Source organism: Plodia interpunctella, chromosome 3 (genome assembly GCF_027563975.2).
Source record: "Plodia interpunctella isolate USDA-ARS_2022_Savannah chromosome 3, ilPloInte3.2, whole genome shotgun sequence".
Classification (NCBI taxonomy): Eukaryota; Metazoa; Arthropoda; class Insecta; order Lepidoptera; family Pyralidae; genus Plodia; species Plodia interpunctella.
Window position 1 is genome coordinate 5,869,484 of NC_071296.1, and position 17,508 is coordinate 5,886,991.

Below are 17,508 nucleotides of genomic sequence, written 5' to 3' on the forward strand. Positions count from 1 at the left end.
AATGTAGCTTATTTTCTGTTACTGGATATATCCCGGAATAACTTGAATATTAGGAATTATGAACATATGTTCATAATTCCTAATATTCAAGTTATATATTCAGTTCCTATACAATACTAGGCATAAAATTGACATGGTCTCTATATATATGTAAAGCGAATGGAAAGTCTTTTATCCTTGTTTGAAAACTTTACTGATTATAGTATAGCTTTACAAATTCCTTCGATCGAATTATTTATTGGAACTAAGTATATTGAAGCTAGTTAAACATCCAAAAACTTTCACTCTTGAATACTTATATTCAAGAGTGAAAGTTTTTGGATATATTTTGCCCATAAAATTTATGGTTGGAGATTAAAATCTTTGCATGACCGGTTGCTTGTTATAGTTACATATAATTTTTAAAGGTTTGCCTATTACAATATAAATGCAAAACTTAAATACGTCATTGAGATATCACAAGCTGCAGCTAGTTTTATAAAATTACTTATCTGTTACAGACGAATTCAAATTCGTGTAATTATTTCTTATCTTGAGTACGTAGACTATATATGTTAAAACTAAACATATAACTTTACATTTGATCTTACAAGAAATAATCTATATATGAAAAATACTTTACACTGGAAGTTTATACTAAAAGACGTGCGTCTAAAAAAAGCTTGTAAAAAGTCTGGTATAGGTATATACCTCTATATTAATGCAATACTAAATTTATTTAATTAGCAATCAAAAATTAATAATAATAATAAATCATAAAAAAAAAATATCAGTATTTAGTGGTCAGCGGGCAATATTTTGAGTATGATATGATATAAGCTGCCGACCAAAATACCGCACACACACAGTTATCTGACCTCGCGAGGCAAAGCCTTCGCCTTTTCGCGCGTGGGCAATTGTAAACAGAAGTGTTACTTGCTAAGAATAATTTCAACGTTAACGTAACGTTACTTTAACAAGTAACGTTAATTCTCTAAACAATAACCTGAGCGCCGGCAACTGCTAGGTTTAATGATTCATTATGATCATAACTCCTCAATGGATCTTCAAACAGATAAGTACTGTTAGTTACAAATCAAAGAAAATAACAGATTGATATAAGTTATGTCATGGGAGGTTCTTAGCACGTATACAACAATTATAAATGGTCATAATAAAATTATCTTTTTAGGGCTTGAAAGGAAACATATCTATTGTTTTGCTTATAGCATCATTACGTTGTTTGTCTGGCTGACCGTCTGTCTGTTAAGACCTTTTTCACGCCGGAAAGTTTTACTCTCTATTATTTACAAATATTCTTCAAATGAACGTCAGAATTACCGTTTACTGATTGTTTGTTAGCTCGATGTATGAATGGTGAAAAATGTTCACTGGGTACCTAAAATCTACAATAAAACAAAAATATTTATATATAATCTTGGGTACATAACCTAAGATTCTTTTGTATGTTTAATTTCCTCATAAATGGCAGAAAAGGGAGGTAACCCCACCTTAGAGTTAACCATCCACCCTGGACGAGATTATTTTTATGCTTTATTATCCCAAATAAATAATCAATTTAGAAATGATAGGAGGTCGCAGCGTTTGTAGACTTTATTTAAATCCATGCCAATCGTTTAAATAAAAATAAAAATAAAAATAAAAATTCTTCTGTGCTTGATGTCTTCTTATCGTAAACTAGCTGATGCCTGCGACTTCGTTCGCGTGGCCGAATAATTTTTGGTAAGGAGTCAAAACTATTACAGAAATTTAATTATACAGACAAATGTAACGATACCTACAGAAAATGCTAATCAGACTGAAAAAGTATACTTTCTATAGTTTAGCACAACTATTATTGACTCTTCTTCAGATTATTTCTATATTCCCTATAGCTGCACCATCATGGGTCTACATCAGGTGTCCCAGATCTTCGATTTTTATATCTACGCAGAAAATGCTCATCAGACTGAACAATTTTTGTTAAGTCGTAATTTCTATATTCCCTATAGTTTAGCTGTACCATCATTGTTGTCCATCGGGTGTTCCAGTTTTCAAAATAATTTATACCCTATATGTTGCCCAGGCTTAATAGCTATATAACAAAAAAGATAGTCAGTCCAGTAGTTCGGAAGATTAGCGTACACACAGAAACAGACAACAGACAGACAAATAGACAAAATGTTTTTTTCAAATTCTTACTCTGTTGCTGTCACTCTATCTTATTTTTATGTAAATTTATTCAATGTACAGGATTTTTTTTCTACAGTTTTATTATATGTATTGATTGATTAATCTTAATCATAATTTATTAGTTAGAGACTCACTGTAAATACTCGTAGAGAGAGCTCACATAGATAGAGCAACCATAGTTTGTTGACTAGATTAGTTAATTTAATTAAGTAATTCTAAAGATATTGATTATTTAACTAATATTTATGTTCTGTTGTTGCAGAGACCATGCATATAGACACCTTACCGCTCGTGGTTTGGACGCTTTTAGTCACAACGACACATGTAAGTACATAGTTCTATTTTAATTAATTACTTATTTCATTTGTGAGTAATTTTTTTTCAGTTTAGTTTGTAATAACTTTATTGTATGAAAAATAAGTATATTCATTGGAAATTAATACTCGAAACATATATGTACAATGTCGATCTTAGGTAAGTATCCAATGTAGGGATGTCTTTTTACTGTATTTTGTCGCTCCGAATTTTGTATAATGCAATTGATTGCCATAAGGCTAACAGGTGGGAATTTTGTAACAGTACGTCAAATAACGAATTGTAATATCCCAAAAATAAATTCAATAAATAAAACCCTGTTTAGTTGAAAGTATCTATTTTTCTATTTTGTTTGTATCAAATAATCAAAATATAATCTACAGAGTATTCTCAATTCAGTACTTGGCATTAATTAACTTAGAACAAAGATTGCTTGACACAAATCATGAAATGAAGAATAGCTTTACTTTATCTTTGCCATTAAATACATGGCAACCTAAATATTTCTAATAAATAGACATGAGTCTTTTGAATAAAATACAAATCCTGAAGCCTTCCTATTCATACTAAGTGTTATCACATAGTTTATAAAACAAGTCTTCGGTTTTAGTATTTTATGTGTACTTTATTGATGAACTAGTAATAGAAATAGTTAAATAATTATATGTATAGTAGATGATACATAAGATTCTTGAAAGTGATTATTTTTTGTATATATGGTGAAACATTTATATTTTTCCACAGGTAGCGACACAAAGCCAATATGGAATAGGTTTAGGAATAAAACGAGAAGTATTTTTCTTAAATTTAGAAGACGGCTATTTTGGCTGTCAAGTAAACGAATCAACACAAATATTACAGTTATACGAATTATCTAAATTATGCGACGGCGTGCCTGATTGTTATAAGGCATCCGACGAACTCAAGTCAGAGTTAAAATGCACAGGTAAGTTCCTATTTTCCATAATCACATTATTAACAACTTGAGACAAATTTTGTATTATATATTCTATAGTTAATTTACCGAGATGCCAATATCGCATTTTCAAACCCGTTTAAACTTTTAGGTTTACAAATAAGAAAAACCATACTTTAAAGACGTAAAAACACATTTTCCATATACAATTGTAACTGAATGCAAATGATATCATTTGAATATACGCTTATTATGAGCTCATCCATAACTTTGTTGTACCTACTGTAATAAAAGCGTTTGCACCATTTCCTTACCGACTCCTAACCCTAAATGAACTTTTTGTTCATTGTCATTTTCAGTTTCTTGAGCCCAAACGTAATTCAGCCAGTAGGTATTGTTTATTTGGGTTTTTACCATGGAGGCTCAAATTATATAACTGCATAAATACAATACAATGTCTGTGGTCTTTTTCCTTTTGAAATATTTATAATGAGTGAATAAGTTAAATGATTAGATTAAAGGATTTTATTAAATTATTTTTTGTATAATTTTAGATGACTGTACCAAAGAAGATGGCGCACAATGTATAAATGGTGCTTGTCTGAACGGTGTGTGCCATTGCAACGATGGTTTCGGCGGCTGCAACTGCCAGGACCTCGGTTCGTTTACCGTTATCTAACAGTGCAGACAAACATACATACACAGAACAAACTGTTGAATTATTATAGACTTTGTTTCAACTTTCAGATGTGAATGAATGTAAAGATAGACCATGCGATGTCTTCGCTCACTGTACAAATACCGTGGGGAGCTTTCAATGTTCTTGCTTCCCTGGCTATGAAGGCGACGGATTCACATGCAGAGGTTAATTTCAGATTATATATATGTATATCTCTGTATGTTTACATATTATATATTTTATTGTGTAATTTATTTATTACTAGCTGATGCCTGCGACTTCGTTCGCGTGGCCGAATAATTTTTGGTAAGGAGTCAAAATTATTAGAGAAATTTAACCGTACAGACAAGGCGTGACGATACCTATACAGAAGATGCTCATACGACTGAAATATATATTTCCCATAATTTAGCTGGCCATTATGAGACTACATCAGGTGTTCCACATCTTCGATTTTTATACATCAACAGGAAATGCTCGTCAGGCTGAACAACTTGTCAAGGCGTCATTTCTGTATTTCCTATAATTTTGCTGGACTATCATTTATGTTAGCATCAGGTGTTCTAAATCTTTGATTTTTATATCCCAACAGAAAATGTCCATCAGACTGAACGACTTTTATTAGGGCATCATTTGTATATTTCCTGTAGTTTAGCTATACCATCTTGGGTCTGCATCAGGTATTCCAATTTTCGATTTTTTTGCCTCAATAGAAAATGTTCATCAAACTGGTAAATTTTTATTAAGTCGTTATTTTTATATTTCCTATAGTTGTATATTTAGCTGCAACATCATGGGTCTGCATCAGGTGTTCTAGATCTTCAATTTTTATACTTCAACAGAAAATGCTCATCAGACTGATCAACTTTTGGTAGGGCGTCATTTTTTTCTATATTTCCTATAGTTTAGCTGTATTGTTCTTCATCAGGTGTTCCAGTTTTCATAATCATTTACTATTATTTGCCCTATATGTTGCCCAGGCTTAATAGCTATATAACAAAAAAAAAAGTTTCATTCAAATCCGTCCAGTATTTCCGAAGATTAGCGTGTACAAACGACAAACAGACAGATTTTTTTTCAAATTCTTACTCTGTTACTATGACTCTATCGCCTATTTTTATTTTTATGTAAATATATTCATTGTACAGATTTTTTCTACTGTTTCATAGTATGTATTTATTAATATAGTGATGATGATATTATTGGTACATTGTCGACGAGCGGGTTGTTTACTTTTTGACGTGAATAATTTTTATTTTAGACATAAACGAGTGCGAAGACCCTGCGATAGCATCAAGATGCGTCCAAAACGCGGAATGTTGCAATTTGCCCGCGCATTTTATCTGCAAATGTAATCGAGGCTTTGAAGGCGACGGCGAAGAAGAGTGTCGAGGTAATGATAAAATAAGTTACCTACTACTTTTTAAGCGAATAAAAGCAAAATTCTGAATACATATGTACGAAGTATGATTCTGAACATCAAATATGGAAATAACAAGACCATTAAAAACGTAGTTTCATTTTATCTTAAGTTGTATGATCGTTTTGTAGATATTGACGAATGTCGTCGCCCCGGAGCTTGTGGAGCCAACGCTGTGTGCCAGAACTATCCAGGAAATTACACATGTTCATGTCAAGTTGGTTACACTGGAAATGGATTTGATGGCGTAAGCAAAAAGTTTTTTTAAAATGTATAAGATATTGGTTCGCAGTAAAATATAAAAATATTTATGCAATTGGTTATCTATTAGTGCGTGGACGTGGATGAGTGTGTCAGTGTATCCGCGTGCGGCACGGGCGCGGTGTGCCGCAACCTGGACGGCGGGTACGAGTGCAGTTGTCCTGCCGGCTTCGAGGGCGACCCCCGCGTCGCCTGTCGGGACCATGACGAGTGCGCACGAGCTTCATGCGGCCGCGGAGCCCTCTGTGAAAACCTTCCTGGCGCCTACCGCTGTGTTTGTCCACCAGGTTTTGAAGGCGACCCCGATGTGGAGTGTATTGGTAAGATTTTGACAAGGTGCGCCAGTAGGTGTGAAGAAAGCTAACAAAATCTTGTCTTCTGTGGTCTAACGCTTTACTACTTGTTTAACTTTGAGGCGCAGAGTACTACCGCATCTGGACGCGCGGTAGCTTCACGCTTTCACTAACATATAACATCTTAAAACATTTAAAGATAAATTACGTGAAAGTAATTGACATTTCAGCACAGGGCGTCGTTTTTATCGTCGGCAACTGAGAAATTTTTGACGACAGATATTATATGAATTCAACATATCATCAGACGATACCAAAACTTCTTTTTATTCTTCTTGTCTTCAGTACGGTGGTCTTTTCTAACACAGTTTCAATCGTCTGTGTGTATCCTCTTCTTTTCCTCTTCATAGTGGCTGTTGGCGTACCTACTACTACCTGCGTATGTATACATGTTATTGACGCCACAGGTGGCAAATGTAATTTGAAGTTCGTTATTTGTTACACCAGACGTGGATGAATGTAAGAATAGCGAAGCTGTGTGCAGTGAACATGCCGTGTGCACCAACACACTCGGCAGCTACATATGCACGTGCGGGCCGGAGTACACGGGAGATGCTCGAGTGCCAGGCGGTTGCCAAGATGTGGATGAGTGCAAAACCCTTGAACGACCGTGTGGCACTTCTGCCGTGTGTGATAACGCAGCACCAGGTTACAACTGCATATGCCCCCAAGGATATAGGGCAAAACCATCTCCACAAATAGCTTGTGAACAGGTACTGTAAAGATTCAAAACTTATTGTTTTGTTTCGAGAGAATATTGTTTCATAGAAGTATTGTTTCAGGTCGACGTAAATACGTTATGTAAATCAAACTTTGATTGTACAAATAATGCTGAATGTATTGAAAATCAATGTTTTTGTAAAGAAGGATTTGATGCCAAAGGATCTATTTGCTTTGATATTGATGAATGTTCTACTAAAGCTGGTATTTGCGGTGAGAACGCTTTATGTGTAAATACACTCGGTGGATATAACTGTGAATGTACAGCAGGATTTATTGGCTCTCCACCACAAATAACATGCCGCGCTCCATGTGAGGACGTTAAATGCGGGGAGCACGCATATTGCAAACCGGATGGCGCTGAGGCGTATTGTGTCTGCGAAGAAGGATGGACATTCGACCCCAATGATATAGCAGCAGGATGTATCGATATCGATGAATGCGACACATCAATTGGGCCAGTGGGTAAATGTGGAACAAATGCGCGATGTATTAATAGCCTCGGAAGTTTCGCCTGCCATTGTCCTGAAGGATATACAGGAGACGCATTTAAACAGTGTTCGGATATTGATGAATGCCAGATCGATGGAACATGTGGAGTTGGCGCAGATTGTATTAATAAAGAAGGTTCTTTTGTATGTGAATGTCCCGAAAGTACTGTACCAGACCCAGATCCTAAAATACGATGTTCTGAAATTCTTTTATGTGAAAGTGACAATGATTGTCCCGGAAATGCTTTATGTGACCCGAATTCTAGATGTTTATGCCCAGAGCCGAACGTGGGAAATGAATGCCGACGTAAGTATTAAAATTTTCTTAATATCTTAAAAGTCGATTATAGTTATTTAATTTTGATTATGTTTTTTTGCGAATATATTAAAAATAATGATATTTGATTTGCAGATCCCTGCGAAACTCTACAATGTGGAAGTAATTCAGAATGCCTGTTGAATGAGCAAACTGCTCTTTGCACTTGTCGAAGTGGCTTTACTGGAGATCCGTTATTACCCAGCGGATGTCAAGATATAAATGAATGCGACGTAAATCCTTGCGGACCTGGTGCTGTATGTAAAAATTTACCAGGATTGTTTCAATGCGAGTGTCCTGGTAGTTTTAGTGGAGATCCTTATATTGAAGGTTGTATAGCAGTTCAAATGCTAAGTGGATGCAGCAGTATTCATCCGTGCCCGCAGGGTGAACAATGTGTTTTACACGATGGCGAAAACGTTTGCATTTGTTCTCAAGGTTTCTCGCGGAACAAAGAAAGCGGGTTATGTGAAGATGTTAATGAATGCACTCAACATGTTCGCTCACCTTGTGGACTAAACGCCATTTGTAAAAACTTGCCCGGCAGCTATGAATGTAAATGTCCAATCGATTATAGTGGTAATCCCTACAATTTATGTGAAATGTGTAATGATGTAAGCTGCCAATGTCAACCGCCTTACAAATTAGTAGACGGTAACTGTGTATTATCTGGTTGTACAAAGGATAATAAATGTGGCAAAGGTGCAGAATGCATCAAAATTTCCGACGAAGTAAGTTATTGCGCTTGTCCTGTGGGTTATACGCAGACTGTAGATGGGGCTTGTGAAGATATAAATGAATGTACATCAGGACAGCCAGTCTGCGGATTTGGGGCGGAATGTGTAAATACAGTAGGCTCCTATACTTGCAAATGCCCACCAGGTTACGGTAAGGATTCAGTATCGGGACATTGTACATTAAATCAAAAGCGTTGTATCAGTGATTCAGACTGCTTTCCAAATGAGAAATGTATACAGCCCGGAAAATGTGTTTGCCCTCCACCATTTTATCTCGATGTTACTGATGGTCAAAAATGTAAAAGTCCATGTGAACGCTTCACCTGCGGAATAAATGCCAAATGTACTCCAAGTGATCCTCCAAGATGTATGTGTATGACTGGGTACGAGGGTGATCCATACACGGGATGTACCAATAGAAATGAATGTCACAGTGCACCGTGTGCTTATGGAGCTATTTGTCACGACCAAAAAGGTGGATACCAATGTGTTTGCCCTGATAGTATGGTTGGAGATCCGTATAAAAGCGGTTGTAAGTATATTTAAAAGTAGTTTGTTCTACTTATGTTCTAGATATATATTTTAATTACTTATATTGTATTTCTAAGGTACAATGGAGGAAGGACCAACTCAAAAACAACTATGTAGTTCAGACAATGAATGTCCAAATACCTTGTCTTGCATTAATCGCACTTGTATATCACCTTGTGCTACTGTGTCTTGTGGCTCCAATGCTTTTTGTGAAGTAGATGACCACGCCGCGTGGTGCCGTTGCAATCCAGGCTACACCAAACCTGAAGGAGGAAAATGCATATCAGGCAAGTCCAAATTATAGTTGTACAATTTACATTTTTAATATCAATTTTTCTTTGACAATAATTTGCATATACTATAAAATATTGTTATAACACTATTTACTATAAAATATATGCATACTATTTATATCCTATTCTAACTCCTAACTAATATTATAAACGCGAAAGTAAGTTTGTTTGTTTGTTACCTCTCCACGCTCTATATACTCAATCTTCTTGAAACTTTGCATAGATGTAGTTTATAATATGGAGAAGGATATAGGATACTTTTTATCCCAGAAAAATAACAGGAAAATTTACGCGGGCGAAGCCGCGGGCAGCAGCTAGTTTTCTATAAATGCTTCAACTTATTACCGAGTTATTTTTTTGCGTTCTTCTTTTTGTTATCAAGTGCGTTAACGTTAACACTGATATCAGATTTTATTTAAGTCGCCTGAAGGCATCTGACATGACTTTTATAAAACAGAAGCATGATGTATACCTCCATGGGAAGGTTTTCAATTATTTCGATGTTTTCAATTTTTTCGATATTTTGAACCTTTAAAACATCTGTTTCGATCGACTTACACATGACGTTAAGAAGTTGTAATTTGGCGTCACCACTACTGTGCTAATCACGAATTATACAAGGAAATTACATTTTTATATCATATATTCTATAAAACTAGAATGTGAACTTCACATTCGTTAATACTTTTCTGAACGTGTTTTAGGTTGCGATACATATTCCTGTGGAACTGGCGCACAATGTATTATATCGAAAACAGGGCCGACATGTGTTTGTCCAGAGGGAATGGTAGGTAATCCATTCCCAGGAGGCTCTTGTAGAACTGACCTTTGTGGATCAGGCAAGCCTTGCGAGGATCCACTGACATGTGTCGCTGGCCGCTGTCGACAGCGATGTGAAGGTGTTGTTTGTGGCGTGGGGGCATCTTGTGACGACGAAAGTGGCAAATGCATTTGCAACGCATTCTTTATTGGAAATCCTGATTTATTATGTATGCCACGTAAGTACAATTATTTTGAATGTTCATTCAAATATCTTCAATATTTATTTACAGAATAATAACATATTCTTTCATATTTTTTACAGCTGTTGCTCCTCCAGCTTGTAAACCTGATTGTGGGGAGAATGCTCACTGTGTCTATGGTCAAACTAATGCTTGCAAATGCAATAAAGGATTTACGGGAAATCCATATTTGAAATGTTTGCCACGAAGACAAATTACTTGCGCTAAAACTAGTTGTGGCTCGAATTCTGTCTGTCAACAAACTCGATCGCATGTAGAATGTTTATGTCCTCCAGGTTACATAGGAAATCCCAATATACAATGTACAGATATAGATGAATGTAGTTCGAAGCCATGTGGCGAAAATGCCGTATGTATAAATACTCCGGGAAGTTTTAGTTGTATCTGTAAAAGCCGTTATGTGGGTAATCCTTACGAACTATGTTCCCAGGTATCGATTTCAAAATGCATAGAAGGTAACATATGCACCTGCTCTCATAACGCAACATGTCCAGATGGTTATATTTGTGAAAAATCTAAATGTGTGGATATTTGTCGCACTGTAATGTGTGGGCCTAAATCATTATGCCAAGAAGGGCTTTGCCAATGTCTCCCTGGTCATTCTGGAAATCCAAATGATTTACAGCAGGGCTGTATCCCAGATGACAAATGTATGATGGATAGTGACTGTAGAGATTCTGAAATATGCTTCCAAGTTGCTAAAGGTACTCGAAAATGTGTGGATTCATGCAGTAAATTACAATGTGGACCGAATTCTTTGTGTATTGGAGCTAATCATCAAGCACATTGTGTATGCGCTGAAGGCTATATAGGAAAACCAACTGATATTAAAACGGGATGTCATTTGAAGCAAAGAGAACCTAACGATTATGAATGCAGCGAAAATAGCGATTGTTCAGATCAGCAAGTTTGCATACCAGTTGATGGCTCTATCTACAGGTGCTTGGATTTATGCTCTGCTATTGCTTGTAGCGCTAATGAAGTATGTCGTATTGTAGATAAGAGTCCACGATGTGAGTGTAAAGATAGTTTCTTATGGAACCCTGTTAGCTCAACTTGTGAACAACCATCAACGCCAAATTGCGAAGTCGATAGTGACTGCGATGATAATAAATCTTGTCAAAAAGATGTACTTGGCGTTAAAAAATGCGAAGATAACTGTTTAATATTCACATGTCCACAAAATTCAAAGTGTGTTTCTAGAAATCATAAGAGTCAATGTGAGTGCTTACCTGGTTTTATTGGAAATCCAAACGATCGTGATGGCTGTCTGTCCATAAATAGAAACGAATGCACTGGTGATGCACAATGTAGAGAAAACGAAGTTTGTAAATCTGTTGGTAATATAAATAAATGTGTACCAGCGTGTCAACAATTAGTATGTGGGCCAAATGCAATATGTGTAACTAACAACCATGTTGCCAAATGTCAGTGCCCATCTGGACCATTTACAGGAGATCCTAACGACTTAGAAAAAGGATGCCAATCGGTGCCATGTATTTACAATGCAGATTGTTTATCCCACGAACTGTGCAACAGAATGACACACACGTGTATTAACGCGTGTAATGAGGATTCTTGCGGTGAAAATGCTGTATGTATAGCGGAAAATCATAAGACCAATTGCCAGTGTCCTAGTGGATATAAGGCAGACCCATTGCCCGATGTTAATTGCCGGAAAATTGAATCGTGTAATCCAAATCCATGCCATAAGACAGCCTTATGTGAACCTCGACTATCGTCATATATTTGTAAATGCCCACAAGGACTAATAGGAGACCCAAATAAAGATGGTTGTCGAGCACAAGGTGAATGTCCAAACGGCGATTATGACTGTCCCATTGAAACATCTTGCGTTGAAGGACGTTGTGTTAATCCCTGCGATGGAGCGTGCGGAATTAATTCTTTATGCAAAATTGTTGATAGAAAACCCATTTGTTTATGTCCTGATGGTTACGAAGATACTCAAGGAGGTACGGCATGTAAGAAAAGGGTTTTAGAATGTGTAAGTGAACAAGACTGCGATGGTGATATTTGTTCTAATGGCCAATGTTTTACGGCATGTAAACATTCAAGTCAGTGTGATACTGGTGAAGTATGTGCAAAGAATCTCTGTATCACACAATGTAACAAGCATTCTCAGTGTGGGATTGGTCAAGCCTGTGTAGGAAATCAATGTTTGATTGGATGTAGAGGTAACGAAGACTGCCCTAACGATGAGTCTTGTCTAAATAATAAATGTGCAAATCCTTGCTTAGCAACGAGGGTTTGTGGTCCAAATGCTATATGTTCAAGAATAAATCATAATATTCAATGTGAATGTCCAGAAGGATTTGAAGGAACACCTACACCTCAACAGGGTTGTATAAGAAAACCTAGTTCTTGTGTAAGATCATCTGACTGTCCACCAGATCATATGTGTATTGGACTGTTGTGCCAAGTGCCTTGTCGAGATAATGCGGGCTGTGCTATCGGAGAAAAATGTAGTGATAATAAATGTCACAAGATTTGTCATTCAAGCAGCAATTGTTTACACGGAGAGCATTGTAGCTTAGGTATATGTATACCGGGTTGCAAAGCAGATTCAGATTGTCTAAATAACCAGATTTGCAAAGGAACGCAGTGTCAGTGCTCATCTGGATATAAAATGATTAATGACGAATGTGTAAATGTTAATGAATGCAGTCTTAATCCATGTCATCCATCTGCTCAATGTTTTGATACTCCTGGCTCTTTTAAATGTATATGCCCAGGAGGGGCAATCGGTGATCCCTATGCAACAGGTTGCTTATTACCTAACCAATGTCGTCGTGATAGTCAATGCGAAGACTCATTTGCATGTATAAACGGAAAATGTGCTAATCCCTGCCAGAATAAAGCCTGTGGTTACAATGCAATCTGCTCCGTAGTAAGTCATCGAATAACATGTGCCTGTCAAAAAGGATATTTGGGAAATCCATTTGATAAAAAAATTGGTTGTTTTAAAGTAGAATGCGTAGAAGATTCTGATTGTACTACTGAAAAATACTGTAATTCTAAAACAAACAAATGTTCAGGTAAGATTAGTTGTTTCTAAACATAACTAGCTTTGTGGCTCACATAGATTGTCTAGTTTGTCCTTTTAAGTTTTGTTCACATACGACTAAGTCTTTTTGTAAAAACATGTGAAAATCTGTTTTTATAGTTTATTATTTTTTCCCCTTTATTTTTACTTGTTAATTTAATAATAAAGCTAAATTGATTATTTAAATGTGTTAATGTATAAAGTACGACTTGACATTTTATTATTAACCATATTCGTCCTTATAATATGGCTATCGAGGAATACAAATTTGTACAGGAACTAAGTCGCTAGGCGATAGGAGTGTCTCGCGACTTTATTTCTTATTTCTCTTTATGCTTTAATAATATAGATAGCATAAGTTTTAATTCTAATAATATTTATTTTTGCAGATAAATGTGAAGATTTGGCATGTCAAGGCGGGACTTGTAAAATTGAAAATCATAAGGCACTATGCACATGCCCATCTGGTTTTGATTTATCAAATAACAAATGTGAAGACTTGAATGAATGCCTGAATAACCCATGTCCATTAAACTCTAACTGTATCAACACACTTGGTTCATATACTTGCTCTTGCGTTAATGGAACTATATTAGATCCACTCAGTGGTAATTGCAGATTGCCTGGAGATTGTCTTTCGGATAATGATTGCGCAGACAAAACGAAATGCGTTAAAAAACAATGTGTTGATCCTTGCGATAAACTATTATCACCTTGTGTTAAAAGTGCAGTATGCAGTGTAGTTAAACATAGACCTGTCTGTGAATGTCCGCCTGATAGTCATGGCGACCCATTAACAAAATGTACAAAATTTGAATGTACTAAGGATACAGACTGCCCCTCTGAAGAAGCATGTGTAAATTACAAATGCAAAGATTCTTGTAGCATACCTCGTGCATGTGGTAGAAACGCTGGGTGCTTGTCTAGAAACCATATAGGACATTGTACCTGCTTGCCAGGTTACACTGGAGATCCAGTACAAGGATGTGTTCCAATACAAGATTGTTCAGATGATACTAGATGTCCTTCAGGAACAAAATGTGTTGACAATCTATGCGTTGGTAAGATAACTTCTCTACTTGAAAACAAAAATGTATAGTTTCCATGAGAAATTGTTTCATTTACCAAATCATTATTGATAAATATTAAGTATTAAGTTTTATATTAAACTATGATATCTTTTTAGGATTATGTAAAAATGCAAGAGATTGTTTAAACGACCAAGTATGTATTCAAAACACCTGCAGGATTACTTGTGACAGTAATAACACTTGTCCAGATTTCCAATTTTGTTTGAATAGAATTTGCGTCAAGGATATTCATTGTACATCCAATGATGACTGTGATGATAGAGAGCAATGTTCTAAAGGAAGGAATGGAATACCACAGTGTATTGATGTATGTGAGAAACAGCCGTGTGGAAGACAAGCAGTGTGTATTGGTAAAGGCCACCGACCGATATGTTCTTGTAAGGTAGGATTTTTCGGAGATCCCCTACAAGGATGTACTAGAAAACAATGTGATATCAATGCAGATTGCCCTAATGATAAACTGTGCGATAAAAATATATGTAAAATTGCCTGTTTGATGGGAAATAACTGTGGAGATAATTCTGTATGTTCATCAGAAAATCATAAGCAAGTATGCTATTGTCAGCCTGGATATACAGGAGATCCCATGAAAGGATGTGTTAAAATAAATTGGTGTGAAAAAAATCCATGTGGTAATGCTGCAGAATGTAGAAACACAAGAAATCGAGCAGAATGCTTGTGTCCGCCGGGTGCAGTTGGAGACCCATATGGTGAAGGATGTCGTAAATCACAAGAATGTCGATTTAACCGCGACTGCCCTGCCGTGGCTCGATGCACTGTTGTAGATGGCATAAGAAAGTGTACCGGTTAGTATTAAGATTATTAGACTATTTAATATTAATGCGGCGTGTACTTTTAGTTGTTTTTCGAGTTTAAGGCTATATAATAACACTTGTTGACATTATCATTTTTGACTAAATTATTATATTATTTACTGTTAATTTTCTGAAATAAACATTTTCTTTTCAGATGCCTGTGAGAACGTTAAATGTGGACAAAATGCAGTTTGCACGTCTTTGAGACACACTGGACAATGCAAATGTAAACCAGGTTACACTGGTAATCCTGATTTAGAAAAAGGATGCAGAGTTCAAGAAACATCATGTTCATTTAAAGCAGAATGTCCTAGTGACCACTACTGCCATAAAGGCATTTGCAAAGGTAACGCCAAAAATAATATAACAATCCTTAATTTAAGTTTGGAGGTTTCTTTGTTACTCAAACATGCCTCAATTTCTTATAGAGACTATACTTTCAAACATAATGAGAGTAAAATAAATGTTCTTGTTATAGGTTTGTGCTTAGTCGATGAAGAATGCGATAATTCGGAAAAATGTTTCAATGGGCAATGCGTAGATCCGTGTCAAGTAGATAAGGCTTGTGGTTTAAATGCATTGTGCCGTTCTGAAAATCATGTACTGCAATGTAGTTGCCCATATGGTTTTACGGGAAATCAAGATGTGGAGTGTGTAAGAAGTCAGTATTATTTATCCAACAATTACATATTATTATTAACGCACAAATATAGATTAACGCATTTTGCATATTTTTTCAGTGCCAAGGCTATGTGGGTCAGCTGGAGAATGTGAGAATGATCATATGTGTCAAGATTCAATGTGTTTACCACGTTGTAACAGTGACGAACAATGTGCCTTAAATGAAAAATGTTCAAAAGGTGTTTGTTTATGTGAGTATTAAAAATACAAATATTATTTAATTACCTACTAAGTATAATGGTCTGTGGCAACAGTTAGTTTGACATAAATTTTTTCATGATGCCTCTAAGCTTTCTTTGGAAACTAAGTCATGACATGATGGATGGACAACGAAGTGATTCTATAATAATTGCTGCGTCTGTTCATTTTGAGGAACGGGATACTAACTAATAGAAACTAAAACGTAAAATAATAATTCATAGTAATGAAAGATAACAATTTTAAACGCCATTGTTTTTTTTTATAAATATTTGATCTGTCTGTCCATCTGTCAAGATCAATTTCTTGCCGGATATTTTGTAATTTCACAAGTGTGTGATTATGTCATCAAAGTTCATTGCAAATATGTTTGAATAACTTGAATATTGTTTATGCTGTACTTCAATAAATGTTTAAACTATGCTCAATTTTTAAAATATAATTACAGTAACCTGTCGGGTCGATAATGACTGTTTTCTTGGACATATATGTTTGGAAAATAGTTGCCAGTATGGATGTCGTCATGATGAAGACTGTGGACCTGATGAATTATGTAGAAGCAACATTTGTAAAAATCCTTGTGCCCGAGAAATTAATCCATGCGGACCTAATGCAGCGTGTTCTGTAGTAGACAGAAAGGCGATTTGTTCATGCCTAGAGGATCTAATACCAAACCCAACTCCTAACATTGGATGTGTCAGAGCGCCATCATCGCCTTGCCGTAAACACACTGATTGCGTTAATGGATGGAGATGTGAAGATGACAGATGTCGCCCCGCCTGTACGCTAGATGGGTCAGAATGTTTACAAGGTGAAAGATGCTCTTCAGGGGTATGTAGGTATGCTTGTACCTCAGACGATCATTGCTCCGATGTTGAAGTTTGCGATGGTCGACTATGCGTGACAGGATGCAGATCAAATTCACATTGCGCGAATAACTTAGCTTGTATATCAGGTCAATGTATAGATCCTTGCACAGAACCCGCTACATGTGGCGCGAATGCATTATGTAGTACTAAAGATCACAAACCAGTGTGTGAGTGTCCATCTACACTTATTGGAGACCCAAAAGAAGTATGCAGAAGAACGTCAACACCATGTGATGCAAATAAAAACTGTCTGGAAGATTTCATATGTTATGGTGATATGTGTCATCCATCTTGTAGAAGGTAAATTTTAATATATTCTATACTAGCTTTTGCCCGCGGCTTCGCCCGCGTAAATTTTCTACGGGAGCATTAATTTTTCCGGGATGAAAGATACCCAACTCCTTCTCCGTACTTTAAATTACATGTATGCAAAATTTAAAGAAGATTGGTTGAGCAGATAAAGTGTGAAGAGGTAACAAACAAATTTACTTTCGTATTTATAATATTAGGATTAAATTTAAACTTGTGGATATAAAATGTATTTCCCTGCCTTTATATATGCAT

General features: G+C 36.0%; 1 protein-coding gene across 10 annotated transcripts in view; it reads left to right on the top strand.

Annotated features, from left to right (window-relative positions):
- dpy (dumpy) overlaps positions 1-17,508 on the top strand; it is a 108,191-nt gene that overhangs the window by 11,837 nt on the left and 78,846 nt on the right. For 9 of the 10 annotated variants that reach the window (XM_053767126.1, XM_053767135.1, XM_053767142.1 and 6 more), the window contains exons 2-20: positions 2,435-2,496; positions 3,232-3,433; positions 3,958-4,062; positions 4,151-4,267; positions 5,344-5,475; positions 5,634-5,749; positions 5,834-6,083; positions 6,564-6,829; positions 6,899-7,634; positions 7,740-8,912; positions 8,989-9,198; positions 9,909-10,202; positions 10,289-13,282; positions 13,680-14,351; positions 14,477-15,187; positions 15,351-15,542; positions 15,675-15,857; positions 15,937-16,068; positions 16,524-17,244. In XM_053767126.1, coding sequence (XP_053623101.1) covers positions 2,440-2,496; positions 3,232-3,433; positions 3,958-4,062; positions 4,151-4,267; positions 5,344-5,475; positions 5,634-5,749; positions 5,834-6,083; positions 6,564-6,829; positions 6,899-7,634; positions 7,740-8,912; positions 8,989-9,198; positions 9,909-10,202; positions 10,289-13,282; positions 13,680-14,351; positions 14,477-15,187; positions 15,351-15,542; positions 15,675-15,857; positions 15,937-16,068; positions 16,524-17,244 — 9,263 coding nt within the window. In that variant the 5' untranslated portion in view covers positions 2,435-2,439. The remainder of the gene's footprint in view (positions 1-2,434; positions 2,497-3,231; positions 3,434-3,957; positions 4,063-4,150; positions 4,268-5,343; positions 5,476-5,633; positions 5,750-5,833; positions 6,084-6,563; positions 6,830-6,898; positions 7,635-7,739; positions 8,913-8,988; positions 9,199-9,908; positions 10,203-10,288; positions 13,283-13,679; positions 14,352-14,476; positions 15,188-15,350; positions 15,543-15,674; positions 15,858-15,936; positions 16,069-16,523; positions 17,245-17,508) is intronic. The other variant, XM_053767192.1, reaches the window with a different exon arrangement.